Here is an 18,959-nt window from a genome sequence, read left to right as displayed (position 1 = left end):
CCTAATTTAACACACCTGATTCTACTAATTAGCTGCTCAACAACCTTAACTAGTTGAATCAGATATGCTAAATTAGGGACTGAAAACCTACAGGACTGTAGATCTCCAGGAAGAGGGTTGGACTGAAAACCTGATGTTACCTCTCTCTCTCTCTCTCTCCATCCAAGGTGTCTGAATAGAGGAATAGACTGAATAGGAGATTCAGTAACTCTTGGAGGATAGTGGAAATACCTACTGTTGGGAACATATCATTATAATGGCTCAATAGGACATGTTTATAACCTAAGGTTGACTATAATACCTACTGTTGGGAACATGTTTATAACCTAAGGTTGACTATAATACCTACTGTTGGGAACATGTTTATAACCTAAGGTTGACTATAATACCTACTGTTGGGAACATACAGCACTCTGTGGCCAACAGTCTCTTCCTCCTTTGTGCTGTGGCTTCCTGTACTGTAATAATCTCCTACTAGGAAACATAGAACCTGCTCAAAGCCATTGGATGTGTATATTTCTATCGTGTGTCCCGATTACATCACCCTTCTCCCAAAGTGTACACTCGCACACTACCCGTCATGGATTAAGGTTTGTTATAAGCAAAGTGTACACTCGCACACTACCCGTCATGGATTAAGGTTTGTTATAAGCAAAGTGTACACTCGCACACTACCCGTCATGGATTAAGGTTTGTTATAAGCAAAGTGTACACTCGCACACTACCCGTCATGGATTAAGGTTTGTTATAAGCAAAGTGTACACTCGCACACTACCCGTCATGGATTAAGGTTTGTTATAAGCAAAGTGTACACTCGCACACTACCCGTTATGGATTAAGGTTTGTTATAAGCAAAGTGTACACTCGCACACTACCCGTCATGGATTAAGGTTTGTTATAAGCAAAGTGTACACTCGCACACTACCCGTCATGTATTAAGGTTTGTTATAAGCAAAGTGTGCACTCGCACACTACCCGTCATGTATTAAGGTTTGTTATAAGCAAAGTGTACACTCGCACACTACCCGTCATGTATTAAGGTTTGTTATAAGCAAAGTGTGCACTCGCACACTACCCGTCATGTATTAAGGTTTGTTATAAGCAAAGTGTGCAAGACAAACACTTCAGGAGAAGGCAGGATGATCAGGAGACTGTTTTTATGTTCTAGTAGAAGACCATGATGGTGTAGTCACTGGTTGTTGTTGGTCTTCCTGTCCAGTAGGGGGCTCCACCACATACGCCCACATAGACATCACAGCTTCAGAGACAGCTCAGAGAGTAGGAGCAGAACACGCCCAGAGGAGAGAGGACAGGCTGATGGAGCTGGAGGAGAACACGCCCAGGGGAGAGAGGATAGGCTGATGGAGCTGGAGCAGAACACGCCCAGGGGAGAGAGGATAGGCTGATGGAGCTGGAGCAGAACACACCCAGGGGAGAGAGGATAGGCTGATGGAGCTGGAGGAGAACACGCCCAGGGGAGAGAGGACAGGCTGGAGGAGAACTCGCCCAGGGGAGACAGGATGTAAAGGAGAGGCACCCTGCAGTGTCTCTCGCTCTCTCTCGCTCACACATCTACCTGAAATTATTTGAGTGTTTTCTTGTAAATAGTAACTGCTTTGTTTGCCAAGAGATTATTTATTAACTTGTATTATATTTAGCCACCCTTTGCCTTGATGACAGCTTTGCAAACTCTTGGCATTCTCTCAACCAGATTCACCTGGAATGCTTTTCCAACAGTCGTGAAGGAGTTCCCACATATGCTGAGCACTTGTTGGCTGCTTTTCCTTCACTCTGCGGTCCAACTCATCCCAAACCACCTCAATTGGGTTGAGTTCGGGTGATTGTGGAGGCCAGGTCATCTGATGCAGCACTCCATCACTCTCCTTCTTGGTCAAATAGCCCTTACACAGCCTGGAGGTGTGTTGGGTCATTGTCCTGTTGAAAAACAAATGATAGTCCCACTAAGTGCAAACCAGAGAGGATGGTGTATCGCTGTAGAATGCTGTGGAGGCCATGCTGGTTAAGTGTGCCTTGAATTCTAAATAAATCAGTGTCACCAGCAAAGCACCATCACACCTCCTCCTCCATGCTTCACGGTGGGAACCACACATGCAGAGATCATCCATTTACCTACTCTGCGTCTCACAAAGACACAGCGGTTGGAACAAAAATTCTCAAATTTGGACTCATCATACCAAAGGACCGATTTCCACTGGTCTAATGTCCATTGCTCGTGTTTCTTGTCCCAAGCAAGTCTCTTCTCCTTATTGGTGTTCTTTTAATAGTGGTTTCTTTGCAGCAATTTCACCATGAAGGCCTGATTCATGCAGTTAAGATGTGTCTGTTACTTGAACTCTATGAAGCATTTATTTGGGCTGCAGTCTGAGGCTGGTAACTCTAATGAACTTATCCTCTGCAGCAGAGGTAACTCTGGGTCTTCCTTTCCTGTGGCGGTCCTCATGAGAGCCAGTTTCATCATAGCGCTTGATGGTTTTTGCTACTGCACTTGAAGAAAGTTTCAAAGTAATGATGGACTGTCATTTCTCTTTGCTTATTTGAGCTGTTTTTGCCATAATTTGGACTTGGTCTTTTACCAAATAGGGCTATCTTCTGTATACCACCCCTACCTTGTCACAACACAACTGATTGGCTGAAATGCTTTCAGAAGGATAGAAATTCCACAAATGAACTTTTAACAAGGCACACCTGTTAATTGAAATGCATTCCAGGTGACTACCCCATGAAGCTGGTTGAGAGAATACCAAGAGTGCAAAGCTGTCATCAAGGCAAAGGGTGGCTACTTTTAAGAATCTCAAATAATATAAAATATATTTTGATTTGTTTGACACTTTTTTGGTTACTACATAATTCCATATGTGTTATTTCAGTTTTCTGTAATTCTGTTAAATTTTGTTATGCTCATTGTATACCAATTTCTACAAAATATCCAGATGGCGAGAAAATGGGAGAAAATGTTTTATTACTTTTTGAAATTTGTTCAATCTACATTTGATTCATTTTTGTTATTACAGTGTTTTGCATCTTCAGGATGCCCCGCCCACATGGGCCAATAACACACTGTGTATTCATGGTTGAAAGACTGTTAACATCGATTACAATCATGACTCGTTCTCTCAGTAACTCTCCAATCAATTACATTCTGATTGGGTTTATACAGTGGCTTGTGTTACAGCTTGAATTTAAATGAGATTTGTTCCACTGGCCTACACACCATCATGTCAAAGTTGTTTTTAGATAAAAACATTTTTTACAAATAAATTAAAAAAATGAAAAGCTGAAATGTCTTGAGTCAAGAATTCAACCCCATTGTTATGGCAAGCCTAATTAAGTGCAGTAGTAAATATGTACTTAAATCACATCAGTTACATGGACTCACTTTGTCTGCAAGAATAGTGTTCAACAGGATTGTTGAATGACTGCCTCATCACTGTAACCCCACACATACAGATAATTGTAAGGTCCTTCAAATCGAGCAGTGAATTTCAACCACAAAGACCAGGGAGGTTTAACAATAACCTCGCCAAGAAGGGCACCTATTGGTTGATGAATAAAAACTAAAAGCAGACATTGAATATCAATACACCCAGTCACTACAAAGATTCAGGCGTCCTTCCTAACCGAGTTGCCAGGGAGGATGGAAACCGCTCAGGGATTTCACCATGAGGCCAAAAGGTCACAGAGGAGTTCTTTAGATTTGCTGATATCAAGCTACCAGTATTGTTTAAATACCATTGATATTGTGTGTTACTATGGTGATGTAGTCAAATCCAATGATACCATGTGTTACTATGGTGATGCAGTCTTGCTGTTAGCAGCTATTTTCCCTAGAAGGTTTTAATGGTGGTAATATGTGGTTGTCTCACTTACTTTCATAATAAAACTGACATTATTAAGTGTTTGAATAAGAACATATGAGGTTCTGGTCAAAAAGGAATAGGGTACCATTTGGTACACTGACATAATCATAGGGCCTTTGGTCAAAAGTAGTGCACTATGTAGGGAATAGGGTACCATTTGGTACACTGACATAATCAGATGTACCTACAATAGGCATATACACATATTTACACATTCCCAGTAGCAGCACCCAGGGCACTGAAAAACACATTCCTTCCCAAATGGCACCCTATTCCCTACACAGTACACTATTTCCATAGGGCCTTGGTCAAAAGTAGTGCACTATGTAGGGAATAGGGTGCCGTTTGAGATAGAAGCAGGCTCATCATTATTAAAATGGAACATAATCACAAATGAGATTTACATGGAAAAACACTGATTTCTTTAAAGTGGTCTACAAAAGAGCAATGTGGACGGAGGTTGTGTGTGTGTGTGTGTGTTAAAATATGTGTGTGTGTGTGTGTTAAAAGAGAGAGAGTGTGTGTGTGTGTGTGTAGACAGGCAGATTAGCAGTTCATCGTAGGGTTGTCATGACACCAGCGTCGCCACACTATGAAGCACTGTGGCAAGAAAGCATGAAGCAGACTTCCTTTGTTGTTGAGGAAAACCAGTGTGAATGTAGAAAACACCCAGCCTTCTGTTGTCACCCCCAGAGCCACGTCTGAGGAGTCTGTTACAGTTCGTTACGGTTCAGTCCTTTACGAGAGATCTTACTGGTTAAATCCTGCATGTGCTTCTTCATCTGAGAGAGAGAGAGAGAGAGAAGCGTTACACACATTTCTTTCCTAAAACATCCCCGTTTTCCTTCTGTTGTAGACCAGGAGTGAAGTGCACTTTAAAAAGTCCATGAAACGTGAAAGTCTTAAAGTACTCCATCTCTGTCAAGATGTAAAATGCGACCTGACTTCCTACCTTGTACCCCATCTCTCTGACAGGTTATTGTCTCTCTCCTACCTTGTACCCCATCTCTCTGCCAGGTTATTGTCTCTCTCCTACCTTGTACCCCATCTCTCTGCCAGGTTATTGTATCTCTCCTACCTTGTACCCCATCTCTCTGCCAGGTTATTGTCTCTCTCCTACCTTGTACCCCATCTCTCTGCCAGGTTATTGTATCTCTCCTACCTTGTACCCCATCTCTCTGCCAGGTTATTGTATCTCTCCTACCTTGTACCCCATCTCTCTGCCAGGTTATTGTATCTCTCCTACCTTGTACCCCATCTCTCTGCCAGGTTATTGTATCTCTCCTACCTTGTACCCCATCTCTCTGCCAGGTTATTGTATCTCTCCTACCTTGTACCCCATCTCTCTGCCAGGTTATTGTATCTCTCCTACCTTGTACCCCATCTCTCTGCACAGGTTATTGTATCTCTCCTACCTTGTACCCCATCTCTCTGCCAGGTTATTGTATCTCTCCTACCTTGTACCCCATCTCTCTGCCAGGTTATTGTATCTCTCCTACCTTGTACCCCATCTCTCTGCCAGGTTATTGTATCTCTCCTACCTTGTACCCCATCTCTCTGGTCTTCTCTGACAGGTTATTGTATCTCTCCTACCTTGTACCCCATCTCTCTGACAGGTTATTGTATCTCTCCTACCTTGTACCCCATCTCTCTGGTCTTCTCTGCCAGGTTATTGTATCTCTCCTACCTTGTACCCCATCTCTCTGCCAGGTTATTGTATCTCTCCTACCTTGTACCCCATCTCTCTGGTCTTCTCTGACAGGTTATTGTATCTCTCCTACCTTGTACCCCATCTCTCTGGTCTTCTCTGCCAGGTTATTGTATCTCTCCTACCTTGTACCCCATCTCTCTGGTCTTCTCTGCCAGGTTATTGTATCTCTCCTACCTTGTACCCCATCTCTCTGGTCTTCTCTGCCAGGTTATTGTATCTCTCCTACCTTGTACCCCATCTCTCTGGTCTTCTCTGACAGGTTATTGTATCTCTCCTGGTTTCTCAGGATGTGGTCGTTGTCTCCTAGAGCTTCAACATGTCTCAGCTTCTGGTGGGATAACTCCAACTGCTCCTGAGAGGGGGAGAGAGGAGCAGGGGGGAGAGAGGAGCAGGAGAGGGGAGCAGGGGGGAGAAAGCCAGAGGAGCAGGGGGGAGAGAGGGCCAGAGGAGCAGGAGAGGGAGAGAGAAGCAGGAAGGAGAGAGAGAGAAGCAGGAAGGAGAGAGAGAGAGAGAGAGAGCAGGAAGGAGAGAGAGAGAGAGAGAGAGAGAGAGAGAGAGAGAGAGAGAGAGAGAGAGAGAGAGAGAAGAGGGCCAGAGGAGCAGGAGAGGGAGAGAGAAGCAGGAAGGAGAGAGAGAGGGAGAGAGAGAGAGAGGGAGGAGAAAGTGAGTTGTCCAATGCAAAAATGGACCCTATGCCCTAGGCACTTGCTTGGTGGAAGCACCATATTGCTTACACCTGTCAAACCCTCTCAGATCTCTAAGTGCCTAGGGCATAAGGGTCCATCTGGGACATCAAGGAAGCGAGCGAAGTGAATAAAAGACTGTCTTCAGGAAGTATTCACACCTTCACTTTTCCACGTTGTTACGTTACAGCCTTATTCTTAAATCAATTAAGTAACAAATTCATCAATCTTTGCAAATGTACACACACGAAAAAAATAAAAATGAAATACATTATTTACATAAGTATTCAGACCCTTTGCTATGAGACTTGAAATTTAGCTCAAGTGCATCCTGTTTCCAATGATCATCCTTGAGATGTTGGACATGATTTGGAAAGGCTCACACCTGTCTATATATGGTCCCTCAGTTGACAGTGCGTGTCAGAGAAAAGCTCTGAGACAGGATTGTGTCGAGGCACAGATCTGGGGAAGGGTCCCAAAACAATTCTGCAGCATTGAGGGTCCTCAAGAACACAGTGGCCTCCATCCTTCTGAAATGGAAGAAGTTTGGAACCACCAATACTCTTCCTAGAGCTGGTTGCCCGGCCAAACTGAGAAATCGGGGGAGAAGGACCTTGGTCAGCGAGGTGACCAAGAACCCGATGGTCACTCTGACAGAGCTACAGAGTTCCTCTGTGGAGATGGGAGAACCTTCCAGAAGGACAACCATCTCTGCAGCACTCCACCAATCAGGCCTTTATGGTAGAGTGGCCAGACGGATGCCACTCCTCAGTAAAAGGCACATGACAGCCCGCTTGGAGTTTACCAAAAGGCACCTAAAGACTCTCAGACCATGAGAAACAAGTCTGGAGGAAACCTGGCACGATCCCTACAGTGAAGCATGGTGGTGGCAGCATCATGCTGTGGGGATGTTTTTCAGTGACAGGAACTGGGAAACTAGTCAGGATTGAGGGAAAGATGAACGGAGTAAAGTACAGAGAGATCCTTGATGAAAACCTGCTCCAGAGCATTCAGGACCTCAGACTGGGGAGAAGGTTCACCTTCCAACAGGACAACGACCCTAAACACACAGCCAAGACAACGCAGGACTGGCTTCGGGACAAGTCTCTGAATGAGTGGCCCAGCCAGAGCCCGGACTTGAACCCGATTGAACATCTCTGGAGAGACCTGGAAATAGTTGTGCAGCGACGCTCCCCGTCCAACCTAACAGAGCTTGAGAGGATCTGCAGAGAAATGTATGAGGTTTTTTTAACCTGTTTTTGCTTTGTCATTATGGGGTATTGTGATGTCATTATGGGGTATTGTGATGTCATTATGGGGTATTGTGATGTCATTATGGGGTATTGTGATGTCATTATGGGGTATTGTGTGTAAATTGATGAGGGGAAAAAACAATGTAATCAATTTTAGAATAAAGCTGTAATGTAACAAACCGTGGAATAAGTCAAGGGGTCTGAATACTTCCTGAATTCACTGTATATAGACTGAGTATAACATCATTAAACAGACTTTCCACTAATCAGATCATGTTGATTGACTGATTAATAATTGATAGGTTACCTGGTAGTGGCTGTGCTTCTCTACCTTGGTCTCAAAGTGCTTCAGTTCCTCCTGATCACACACACACAACCGGACAGAACATTATGGTCCAGATTGTGAAAAGTGCTGACTTTAAAACAGATATGGAAAGCACACAGACCTTGAGGGAGTCCAGTTCATCTCCAGTCAGGTTGGCTCTCTGTGCCATCTCCCACAGCTCTATCACCCTGGGCTCCTTAAACTCTGGAGAGGACGGAGGGAACAGCACAACTAGTCACACTCAACAGGTGTGTGTGTGTGTGTGTGTGTGTGTGTGTGTGTGTGTGTGTGTGTGTGTGTATATATACCACTCACCACTGTCCTCGCTGAAGCCCTCGTGGCTGAGTTTCCTCAGGCGTTCGAAGCCCTGGTTCAGATCCCTACAAGCACACACACCATTAAAGCACACACACACACCGTTAAAGCACACACACACCGTTAAAGCACACACACACCGTTAAAGCACACACACACACAGCTAAAGCACACACACACACCGTTAAAGCACACACACACACACACACCGTTAAAGCACACACACACACACACCGTTAAAGCACACACACACACCGTTAAAGCACACACACACACAAACACACACACACACCGTTAATACACACCTCATCTTGTCCTTCAGGTCGGTGTGTTTCTGATGCAGGACATGTTCTTTAACTTCCCCTTCTAATGGAGAGATCACATTCTTATGGATCTCTATAGAGGGAGAGGGACGGATGAGGGACGGATGAGGAGGGAGAGAAGGACGGGATTGGAGGAGAGAGGGACGGATGAGGAGGGAGGGAAGGACGGGATTGGATGAGGGAGAAGACAGACAACACTGTTATCCAGTGTCTTACTGTCAGTGATTCAACTAAGATGGTTAAAACCTCTACATCACAATCACTGAAACTACTAACGTCCCTCAATAAAGCAGCTGTCAACAAAACCAACAGGAATATTTCACACAATCACCAGCAGTCAAACAACTACATTATAATTTAACCTAAACCAAGTGACACTTCATCACTGGGCTAAACACTGGGCTAAACACTGGGCCAAACACTGGGCTAAACACTGGGCTAAACACTGGGCTAAACACTGGGCCAAACACTGGGCCAAACACTGGGCCAACACTGGGCCAACACTGGGCCAACACTGGGCCAACACTGGGCCAACACTGGGCTAACCACTGGGCTCAACCACTGGGCCAAACACTGGGCTAAACACTGGGCTAAACACTGGGCTAAACACTGGGCTAAACACTGGGCTAAACACTGGGCTAAACACTGGGCTAAACACTGGGCTAAACACTGGGCTAAACACTGGCAATCATTAGTGGAGAGGAAAGGAGGAGAGAAGAGCAGAGAAGAGAGAGAGCGAGAGGAGAGGCAGAATGACAGACAAAAGAGAAGAACAAGAACGAGCGTAGAAAGTCCTCTCACCCTCTGTGCGGCTGACGGTATCCATGACGATGTTATACTCGCTGATCTTGTCCTTGTGGTGTTGAAACTCCCTCTTCAGACTCTGCATTTCCTCCTCTGAAAACTTACCAGAAGTCTTAGCCTGTAGGGAAACATTTCCATTACACTGTTAGTAGGAGGAATGAGGACAAGTAGCCCCAAAATGACTTCTTGGGTTGTAAACTGGGGTGAAAGCCATAGAGGGAGAGAAACTGAGGACAAGTAGCCCCAAAATGGACGCTGTTATATTGAAACTGGCCGTGCGTCCCAATCATATCACCTTTCTACTGAAGTGTTCACTCGTTCCCTACTTCCCACTAATCTAAAAGCATTGGGTTGGTGGAGGCGTGGCCATATTTCTGATCACTGATTTGAAAGGAAATGACTGGTAAGGTCAGAGAACAAGAGCCCTCCCCCCAGCCCGTTCCTCTCTCACCTTATTCCACAGTTTGTCCAGTCTGGGGTCATCAAACATGTCTCCTTCTCTGATGTCATGGTCCTTCAGGTTGTTAGATTCTAGAGGTCTGGTGTCCTTCTTCCCGTCCATCCCATACTTAGCCAGGATCACTGGGGTGGGGGGAGACACAAAATGGACGCCAGTTAACCATACCATCCATCCCATACTTAGCCAGGATCACTGGGGTGGGGGGAGACACAAAATGGACGCCAGTTAACCATACCATCCATCCCATACTTAGCCAGGATCACTGGGGTGGGGGGAGACACAAAATGGACGCCAGTTAACCATACCATCCATCCCATACTTAGCCAGGATCACTGGGGTGGGGGGAGACACAAAATGGACGCCAGTTAACCATACCATCCATCCCATACTTAGCCAGGATCACTGGGGTGGGGGGAGACACAAAATGGACGCCAGTTAACCATACCATCCATACCATACTTAGCCAGGATCACTGGGGTGGGGGGAGACACAAAATGGACGCCAGTTAACCATACCATCCATCCCATACTTAGCCAGGATCACTGGGGTGGGGGGAGACACAAAATGGACGCCAGTTAACCATACCATCCATCCCATACTTAGCCAGGATCACTGGGGTGGGGGGAGACACAAAATGGACGCCAGTTAACCATACCATCCATCCCATACTTAGCCAGGATCACTGGGGTGGGGGGAGACACAAAATGGACGCCAGTTAACCATACCATCCATCCCATACTTAGCCAGGATCACTGGGGTGGGGGGAGACACAAAATGGACGCCAGTTAACCATACCATCCATCCCATACTTAGCCAGGATCACTGGGGTGGGGGGAGACACAAAATGGACGCCAGTTAACCATACCATCCATCCCATACTTAGCCAGGATCACTGGGGTGGGGGGAGACACAAAATGGACGCCAGTTAACCATACCATCCATCCCATACTTAGCCAGGATCACTGGGGTGGGGGAGACACAAAATGGACGCCAGTTAACCATACCATCCATCCCATACTTAGCCAGGATCACTGGGGTGGGGGAGACACAAAATGGACGCCAGTTAACCATACCATCCATCCCATACTTAGCCAGGATCACTGGGGTGGGGGGAGACACAAAATGGACGCCAGTTAACCATACCATCCATCCCATACTTAGCCAGGATCACTGGGGTGGGGGGAGACACAAAATGGACGCCAGTTAACCATACCATCCATCCCATACTTAGCCAGGATCACTGGGGTGGGGGGAGACACAAAATGGATGCCAGTTAACCATACCATCCATCCCATACTTAGCCAGGATCACTGGGGTGGGGGGAGACACAAAATGGACGCCAGTTAACCATACCATCCATCCCATACTTAGCCAGGATCACTGGGGTGGGGGGAGACACAAAATGGACGCCAGTTAACCATACCATCCATCCCATACTTAGCCAGGATCACTGGGGTGGGGGGAGACACAAAATGGACGCCAGTTAACCATACCATCCATCCCATACTTAGCCAGGATCACTGGGGTGGGGGGAGACACAAAATGGACGCCAGTTAACCATACCATCCATCCCATACTTAGCCAGGATCACTGGGGTGGGGGGAGACACAAAATGGACGCCAGTTAACCATACCATCCATCCCATACTTAGCCAGGATCACTGGGGTGGGGGGAGACACAAAATGGACGCCAGTTAACCATACCATCCATCCCATACTTAGCCAGGATCACTGAGGTGGGGGGAGACACAAAATGGACGCCAGTTAACCATACCATCCATCCCATAGTTAGCCAGGATCACTGGGGTGGGGGGGAGACACAAAATGGACGCCACTTAACCATCCCATCCCAGATAGGACAATGAGCCAGATGTATAAACGCGAAGCATCCGGTTGGCGGTTCCACTCACTACCAAATATGGTGATGAGAGGAAGCCCAGTGGCCGGCGGTGGGAGAAGGTGGAGCTAGGTGGATTTTGGTCAACATTCTGCTAATTTTCTCATCGATTAAACATTTAATCTCAATCCAGTTTTCTGTTCCCAAAATTACAATCTGTTACGAACAGAGTGGACTAAGTTTTGTCGACTTTACCCATTGCTAAAGTTTATTTTTATTTTTAATAGCGTTGTTTATAAGGAGTTAAGGATGAATTTAGTTATTGCACATATGCACTTCAGAGTAGGCGTTCCCTAACACAAATATGCAAATACATGCTAGAAAGAGCCAATAGGATCTCGCTAGCTCGTGCTTGGCTCTGCCCACTATGATTAATTTACCCCCCATTGGAAACGACAGGCTGTGGTCCATCTTGGTTTAGTTATAAAAAATATTTTATACTTAAGCAATAAGGCCCGAGGGGGTGTGGTAGATGGGGAATATACCACGGCTAAGGGCTGTTCTTATGTCCAACGCACCCCTTCCCCAAGGGCCTTCACACCCCCACGACACGATAACAAGCCATACACCTTCCCCTTCACACCCCCACGACACGATAACAAGCCATACACCTTCCCCTTCACACCCCCACGACACGATAACAAGCCATACACCTTCAGGCCCTTCACACCCCCACGACACGATAACAAGCCATACACCTTCAGCCCTTCACACCCCCACGACACGATAACAAGCCATACACCTTCCCCTTCACACCCCCACGACACGATAACAAGCCATACACCTTCCCCTTCACACCCCCACGACACGATAACAAGCCATACACCTTCCCCTTCACACCCCCACGACACGATAACAAGCCATACACCTTCCCCTTCACACCCCCACGACACGATAACAAGCCATACACCTTCCCCTTCACACCCCCACGACACGATAACAAGCCATACACCTTCCCCAAGGCCCTTCACACCCCCACGACACGATAACAAGCCATACACCTTCCCCTTCACAGAACCCTTCACACCCCCACGACACGATAACAAGCCATACACCTTCCCCAAGGCCCTTCACACCCCCACGACACGATAACAAGCCATACACCTTCCCCTTCACACCCCCACGACACGATAACAAGCCATACACCTTCCAAGGCCCTTCACACCCCCACGACACGATAACAAGCCATACACCTTCCCCAAGGCCCTTCACACCCCCACGACACGATAACAAGCCATACACCTTCCCTTCACACCCCCACGACACGATAACAAGCCATACACCTTCCCCAAGGCCCTTCACACCCCCCACGACACGATAACAAGCCATACACCTTCCCCCCTTCACACCCCCACGACACGATAACAAGCCATACACCTTCCCCTTCACACCCCCACGACACGATAACAAGCCATACACCTTCCCCTTCACACCCCCCACGACACGATAACAAGCCATACACCTTCCCCTTCACACCCCCACGACACGATAACAAGCCATACACCTTCCCCAAGGCCCTTCACACCCCCACGACACGATAACAAGCCATACACCTTCCCCTTCACACCCCCACGACACGATAACAAGCCATACACCTTCCCCTTCACACCCCCACGACACTATAACAAGCCATACACCTTCCCCTTCACACCCCCACGACACGATAACAAGCCATACACCTTCCCCTTCACACCCCCACGACACGATAACAAGCCATACACCTTCCCCTTCACACCCCCACGACACGATAACAAGCCATACACCTTCCCCAAGGCCCTTCACACCCCCACGACACGATAACAAGCCATACACCTTCCCCTTCACACCCCCACGACACTATAACAAGCCATACACCTTCCCTAAGGACCTTTACACTAGAGGTCGACCGATTAATCGGAATGGCCGATTAATTAGGGCCGATTTCAAGTTTTCATAACAATCGGTAATCGGTATTTTTGGCCACCGATTTGCCGATTTTATTATATATTTTTTATTATTATTATATATATATTTTTAAAACCTTTATTTAACTAGGCAAGTCAGTTAAAGAACACATTCTTATTTTCAATGACGGCCTAGGAACGGTGGGTTAACTGCCTTGTTCAGGGGCAGAACGACAGATTTTTACCTTGTCAGCTTGGGGATGCAACCTAAAGCAGCTCTGCTCTCTCTCGGAAATCTACTGTTTATAAAGCAGCTCTGCTCTCTCTAGAAAATCTACTGTTTATAAAGCAGCTCTGTCTCTCTCTAGGAAATCTACTGTTTATAAAGCAGCTCTGTCTCTCTCTAGGAAATCTACTGTTTATAAAGCAGCTCTGTCTCTCTAGGAAATCTACTGTTTATAAAGCAGCTCTGTCTCTCTCTAGAAAATCTACTGTTTATAAAGCAGCTCTGTCTCTCTCTAGAAAATCTACTGTTTATAAAGCAGCTCTGCGCTCTCTAGAAAATCTACTGTTTATAAAGCAGCTCTGCTCTCTCTAGAAAATCTACTGTTTATAAAGCAGCTCTGTCCCTCTCTAGAAAATCTACTGTTTATAAAGCAGCTCTGTCCCTCTCTAGAAAATCTACTGTTTATAAAGCAGCTCTGTCTCTCTAGAAAATCTACTGTTTATAAAGCAGCTCTGTCTCTCTCTAGAAAATCTACTGTTTATAAAGCAGCTCTGTCTCTCTCTAGAAAAGCTACTGTTTATAAAGCAGCTCTGTCCCTCTCTAGAAAAGCTACTGTTTATAAAGCAGCTCTGTCCCTCTAGAAAATCTACTGTTCATACAGCAGCTCTGTCCCTCTCTAGAAAATCGACTGTTTATAAAGCAGCTCTGTCACTCTCTAGAAAAATCGACTGTTTATAAAGCAGCTCTGTCCCTCTCTAGAAAATCTACTGTTTATAAAGCAGCTCTGCTCTCTCTAGAAAATCTACTGTTTATAAAGCAGCTCTGCGCTCTCTAGAAAAGCTACTGTTTATAAAGCAGCTCTGCTCTCTCTAGAAAATCTACTGTTTATAAAGCAGCTGTCCCTCTCTAGAAAATCTACTGTTTATAAAGCAGCTGTCCCTCTCTAGAAAATCTACTGTTTATAAAGCAGCTCTGTCTCTCTCTAGAAAAGCTACTGTTTATAAAGCAGCTCTGTCTCTCTCTAGAAAAGCTACTGTTTATAAAGCAGCTCTGTCCCTCTCTAGAAAATCTACTGTTTATAAAGCAGCTCTGTCCCTCTCTAGGAAATCTACTGTTTATAAAGCAGCTCTGTCCCTCTCTATAAAATCTACAGTTTATAAAGCAGCTCTGTCTCTCTCTAGGAAATCTACTGTTTATAAAGCAGCTCTGTCTCTCTCTAGGAAATCTACTGTTTATAAAGCAGCTCTGTCTCTCTCTAGGAAATCTACTGTTTATAAAGCAGCTCTGTCTCTCTCTAGGAAATCTACTGTTTATAAAGCAGCTCTGTCTCTCTCTAGAAAATCTACTGTTTATAAAGCAGCTCTGTCTCTCTCTAGGAAATCTACTGTTTATAAAGCAGCTCTAGTTTAAGTAGTGTTATTTACACCACTTCTCCCGTCTAGTCCTTCTCCGTCTCCATTCTCCTCCATTCCTTCTACCTCTCTTTACCTCTATAGCCATGTCTATCGCTCTCCCTCCATCCCTCTCTCTCTCCCCCCATCCATCCACCCTCCTCCTCCATCCCTCTCTCTCACCATTGAAGCTGCATTGGTAGATTGACCTCTCTCTCCACCCAACCCCCTCCATCCCTTTCTCTCTCTCTCTCTCTCACCGTTGAAGCCACGTCGTAGCTTGGCCTCTCTCTCTCCATTCTCATCCATCCCGTCTGCCTTAGTCTTCTTCCACTGTAGCTCATCTTTCTCCTGGATCTTCAGATCACTGTGGAGCTCTGCCTGACGCACTGGGGGTAACTGCATCTAGAGGAAGGAAGTAGAGAGGGATGGAGCGAAAGAGAGAGACTGGTGTTAAACTGGTGTACTGTGGACAACTGCAACTAGAGAGAAGAAGAGAGGATGAGAGGAGAAAGAGAGATTGCCAATAAAGCAAATTGAATTGACTGGTGTTAGACTGGAGCACTGGGGGACGGAGGGATGATGAGAGAGAGGGATGGAGATAAAGGGATAGGAAGTAAGGATGGAGGAGGGAGGGTTGGGCGGTAAATAAAATCAGACTGGAACTAATTAAGTGTAGTGTGTGTGTCTGTCTGTGAGAGAAATCGGTGCCTAAAGTACCCGGGTACAATCAGACCTCAGCCATCTCTAACTACTTAACGTTAGCTGATTCAGCTACCTATGCCAAGCAAGTAAGGTAACTGTTAGCAAGCTAAGTTAGCTAAACAAATGTTGGATAGACCAAGGAAGTGTAGACAAAACGTATCTAACGTTAGAATGATAGTTAACTAGGAAAACCCATGGACTCCACTAGGACTAGACACGACCCGGTAACTAAGACAATTCACTCTCGACTGTCTCAGTATTTAAGTAAGCTAAACTAGATAGCATGACTTGACTTACCCTGATGGCTTTCTCCCACACCTGGTTGAGTTTAGCTATCCTAAATTCCACCGTGTTCTTGCCGTCCGTGGACGGTTTCTGGTCGTTCATTTCTCGTGAATACTTTCCTGCAATCGCCCCGACTGCGAGACACAACACCGCGAACAAACAACCGAACTTCATTTTGCACCGTACCGGAAATTAGATGGAAGAAATCTTAAATAAAACGCAATTTCAGAGCTACGGTTCGTCTGTCAGTCTTTCTAGCCCGAGTACTTCAAGTCATGTGTTTAGAAGAGGCGGACGCGTCCTGGATGAACTGCATTGTGGGATGTGTAGTTTTTGAATAAATTATATACTGGGTTTATAATACTGGGGAAAGGGTTTGTAAACTTCCATACCCACAATGCACAACGTAATCGTTTCCTAGTAACGGAGGCTGTAGGAGCCTTTGAGCAAATAGGAATCAACCACGCGTTGGATTGAAAGGGATTTTGGGTTTAGCAAATTTACGCCACACTGGCATAATTTAATGTTGGCTAGCTTTCACACATGAAACAGCCTACTCAAGTAGTAATAAGTCACCAATGTTGTGTTAACCATTCAGTTCAATAAACTAGGTATTGATTGACGCCTGCACACACACACACACACACACAAAGTTGTCTATGTTGGTACTGTAGTTGCCATGGCGCCCTAGAAGCCTAAGCAGAGAGATCCTGTAAATATGTACATATGAAATTATTTGTGTTTTTGTAAGTGTTTTGAAATATTTGCAGATGGACTGGCAGCTTGATAGCTGGCTCATTATTTTTGTTTGAATGATGCACCTGTAGCAGTTTTTCTTGTTTCACCTGGCTGCCTGTTCCTGGTCTTTTGAAAACATCAAGTGAGGAGTCACCTGAAGCGTGAGAGGAATGGGAGATACAGTTGAGGAATGCAGTGCTGAGGCAGAGGGCTCATAGTGAGGACGACTGGCTACTACTCTGAACTGTGTGTGATGAACTTTCTGGTGCTCAGAGCTGCTGAGGCATCAAGTGGGTAAGGAGGACAAGTCCAGTAGCTATAAGACTCAGGCTGATTCCCAGAGTAGCCCTCTACAAGATCAACACTAGACTCTTCATCAAATACCTTCCTGACCACCTTCCTCTGATCATGATATGTCCCTCTTCATCTTAGGAGGATGCATGAACTCAAAGACTTGGCCTCTATTGGTTGACCTAATTATAGTTAGACTTGGCCTCTATTGGCTGACCTAATAGTTAGGATATTCATGATGATGTACTGGTTGCTCTAACTATAATTAGGATATTCATGATGATGTACTGGTTGCTCTAACTATAATTAGGATATTCATGATGATGTACTGGTTGTTCTAACTATAATTAGGATATTCATGATGATGTACTGGTTGCTCTAACTATAATTAGGATATTCATGATGATGTACTGGTTGCTCTAACTATAATTAGGATATTCATGATGATGTACTGGTTGCTCTAACTATAATTAGGATATTCATGATGATGTACTGGTTGATCTAACTATAATTAGGATATTCATGATGATGTACTGGTTGCTCTAACTATAATTAGGATATTCATGATGATGTACTGGTTGCTCTAACTATAATTAGGATATTCATGATGATGTACTGGTTGCTCTAACTATAATTAGGATATTCATGATGATGTACTGGTTGCTCTAACTATAATTAGGATATTCATGATGATGTACTGGTTGCTCTAACTATAATTAGGATATTCATGATGATGTACTGGTTGATCTAACTATAATTAGGATATTCATGATGATGTACTGGTTGTTCTAACTATAATTAGGATATTCATGATGATGTACTGGTTGTTCTAACTATAATTAGGATATTCATGATGATGTACTGGTTGCTCTAACTATAATTAGGATATTCATGATCATGTACTGGTTGACCTAACTATAATTAGGATATTCATGATGATGTACTGGTTGCTCTAACTATAATTAGGATATTCATGATGATGTACTGGTTGCTCTAACTATAATTAGGATATTCATGATGATGTACTGGTTGCTCTAACTATAATTAGGATATTCATGATGATGTACTGGTTGACCTAACTATAATTAGGATATTCATGATGATGTACTGGTTGCTCTAACTATAATTAGGATATTCATGATGATGTACTGGTTGCTCTAACTATAATTAGGATATTCATGATGATGTACTGGTTGCTCTAACTATAATTAGGATATTCATGATGATGTACTGGTTGCTCTAACTATAATTAGGATATTCATGATGATGTACTGGTTGCTCTAACTATAATTAGGATATTCATGATGATGTACTGGTTGCTCTAACTATAATTAGGATATTCATGATGATGTACTGGTTGCTCTAACTATAATTAGGATATTCATGATGATGTACTGGTTGCTCTAACTATAATTAGGATATTCATGATGATGTACTGGTTGCTCTAACTATAATTAGGATATTCATGATGATGTACTGGTTGCTCTAACTATAATTAGGATATTCATGATGATGTACTGGTTGCTCTAACTATAATTAGGATATTCATGATGATGTACTGGTTGTTCTAACTATAATTAGGATATTCATGATGATGTACTGGTTGCTCTAACTATAATTAGGATATTCATGATGATGTACTGGTTGCTCTAACTATAATTAGGATATTCATGATGATGTACTGGTTGCTCTAACTATAATTAGGATATTCATGATGATGTACTGGTTGCTCTAACTATAATTAGGATATTCATGATGATGTACTGGTTGTTCTAACTATAATTAGGATATT

The 18,959-nt window shown here is 44.6% G+C and overlaps 2 protein-coding genes across 4 annotated transcripts in view; one reads left to right on the top strand and one right to left on the bottom strand.

Annotated features, from left to right (window-relative positions):
- The window catches only part of dok7b (docking protein 7b), a 53,424-nt gene extending 51,657 nt beyond the window's left edge, over positions 1-1,767 (top strand). The window contains exon 10 of one of the 2 annotated variants that reach the window (XM_045723074.1): positions 1,220-1,767. In XM_045723074.1, coding sequence (XP_045579030.1) covers positions 1,220-1,362 — 143 coding nt within the window. In that variant the 3' untranslated portion in view covers positions 1,363-1,767. The remainder of the gene's footprint in view (positions 1-1,219) is intronic. The other variant, XM_045723073.1, reaches the window with a different exon arrangement.
- Positions 1,768-2,963: 1,196 nt separating this feature from the next.
- Positions 2,964-16,458, bottom strand: lrpap1 (low density lipoprotein receptor-related protein associated protein 1). Of its 2 annotated transcripts, XM_045723071.1 has the most exons (10): positions 16,151-16,458; positions 15,409-15,553; positions 9,744-9,874; positions 9,290-9,410; positions 8,471-8,561; positions 8,166-8,230; positions 7,972-8,054; positions 7,833-7,883; positions 5,816-5,941; positions 2,964-4,660 (listed from the first exon to the last, which is right to left on the bottom strand). In XM_045723071.1, exons 1-10 carry the CDS (start codon positions 16,310-16,312, stop codon positions 4,592-4,594), a joined length of 1,044 nt encoding a protein of 347 aa, XP_045579027.1. In that variant the 5' UTR covers positions 16,313-16,458; the 3' UTR covers positions 2,964-4,591. The 2 variants fall into 2 exon arrangements, with proteins under 2 accessions (XP_045579027.1, XP_045579028.1); XM_045723072.1 differs by lacking the exon at positions 7,833-7,883.
- Positions 16,459-18,959: the final 2,501 nt, after the last annotated feature.

This window comes from Salmo salar, chromosome ssa08 (genome assembly GCF_905237065.1).
Source record: "Salmo salar chromosome ssa08, Ssal_v3.1, whole genome shotgun sequence".
Lineage (NCBI taxonomy): Eukaryota > Metazoa > Chordata > Actinopteri > Salmoniformes > Salmonidae > Salmo > Salmo salar.
This window is presented reverse-complemented; position numbering and strand designations above follow the sequence as displayed.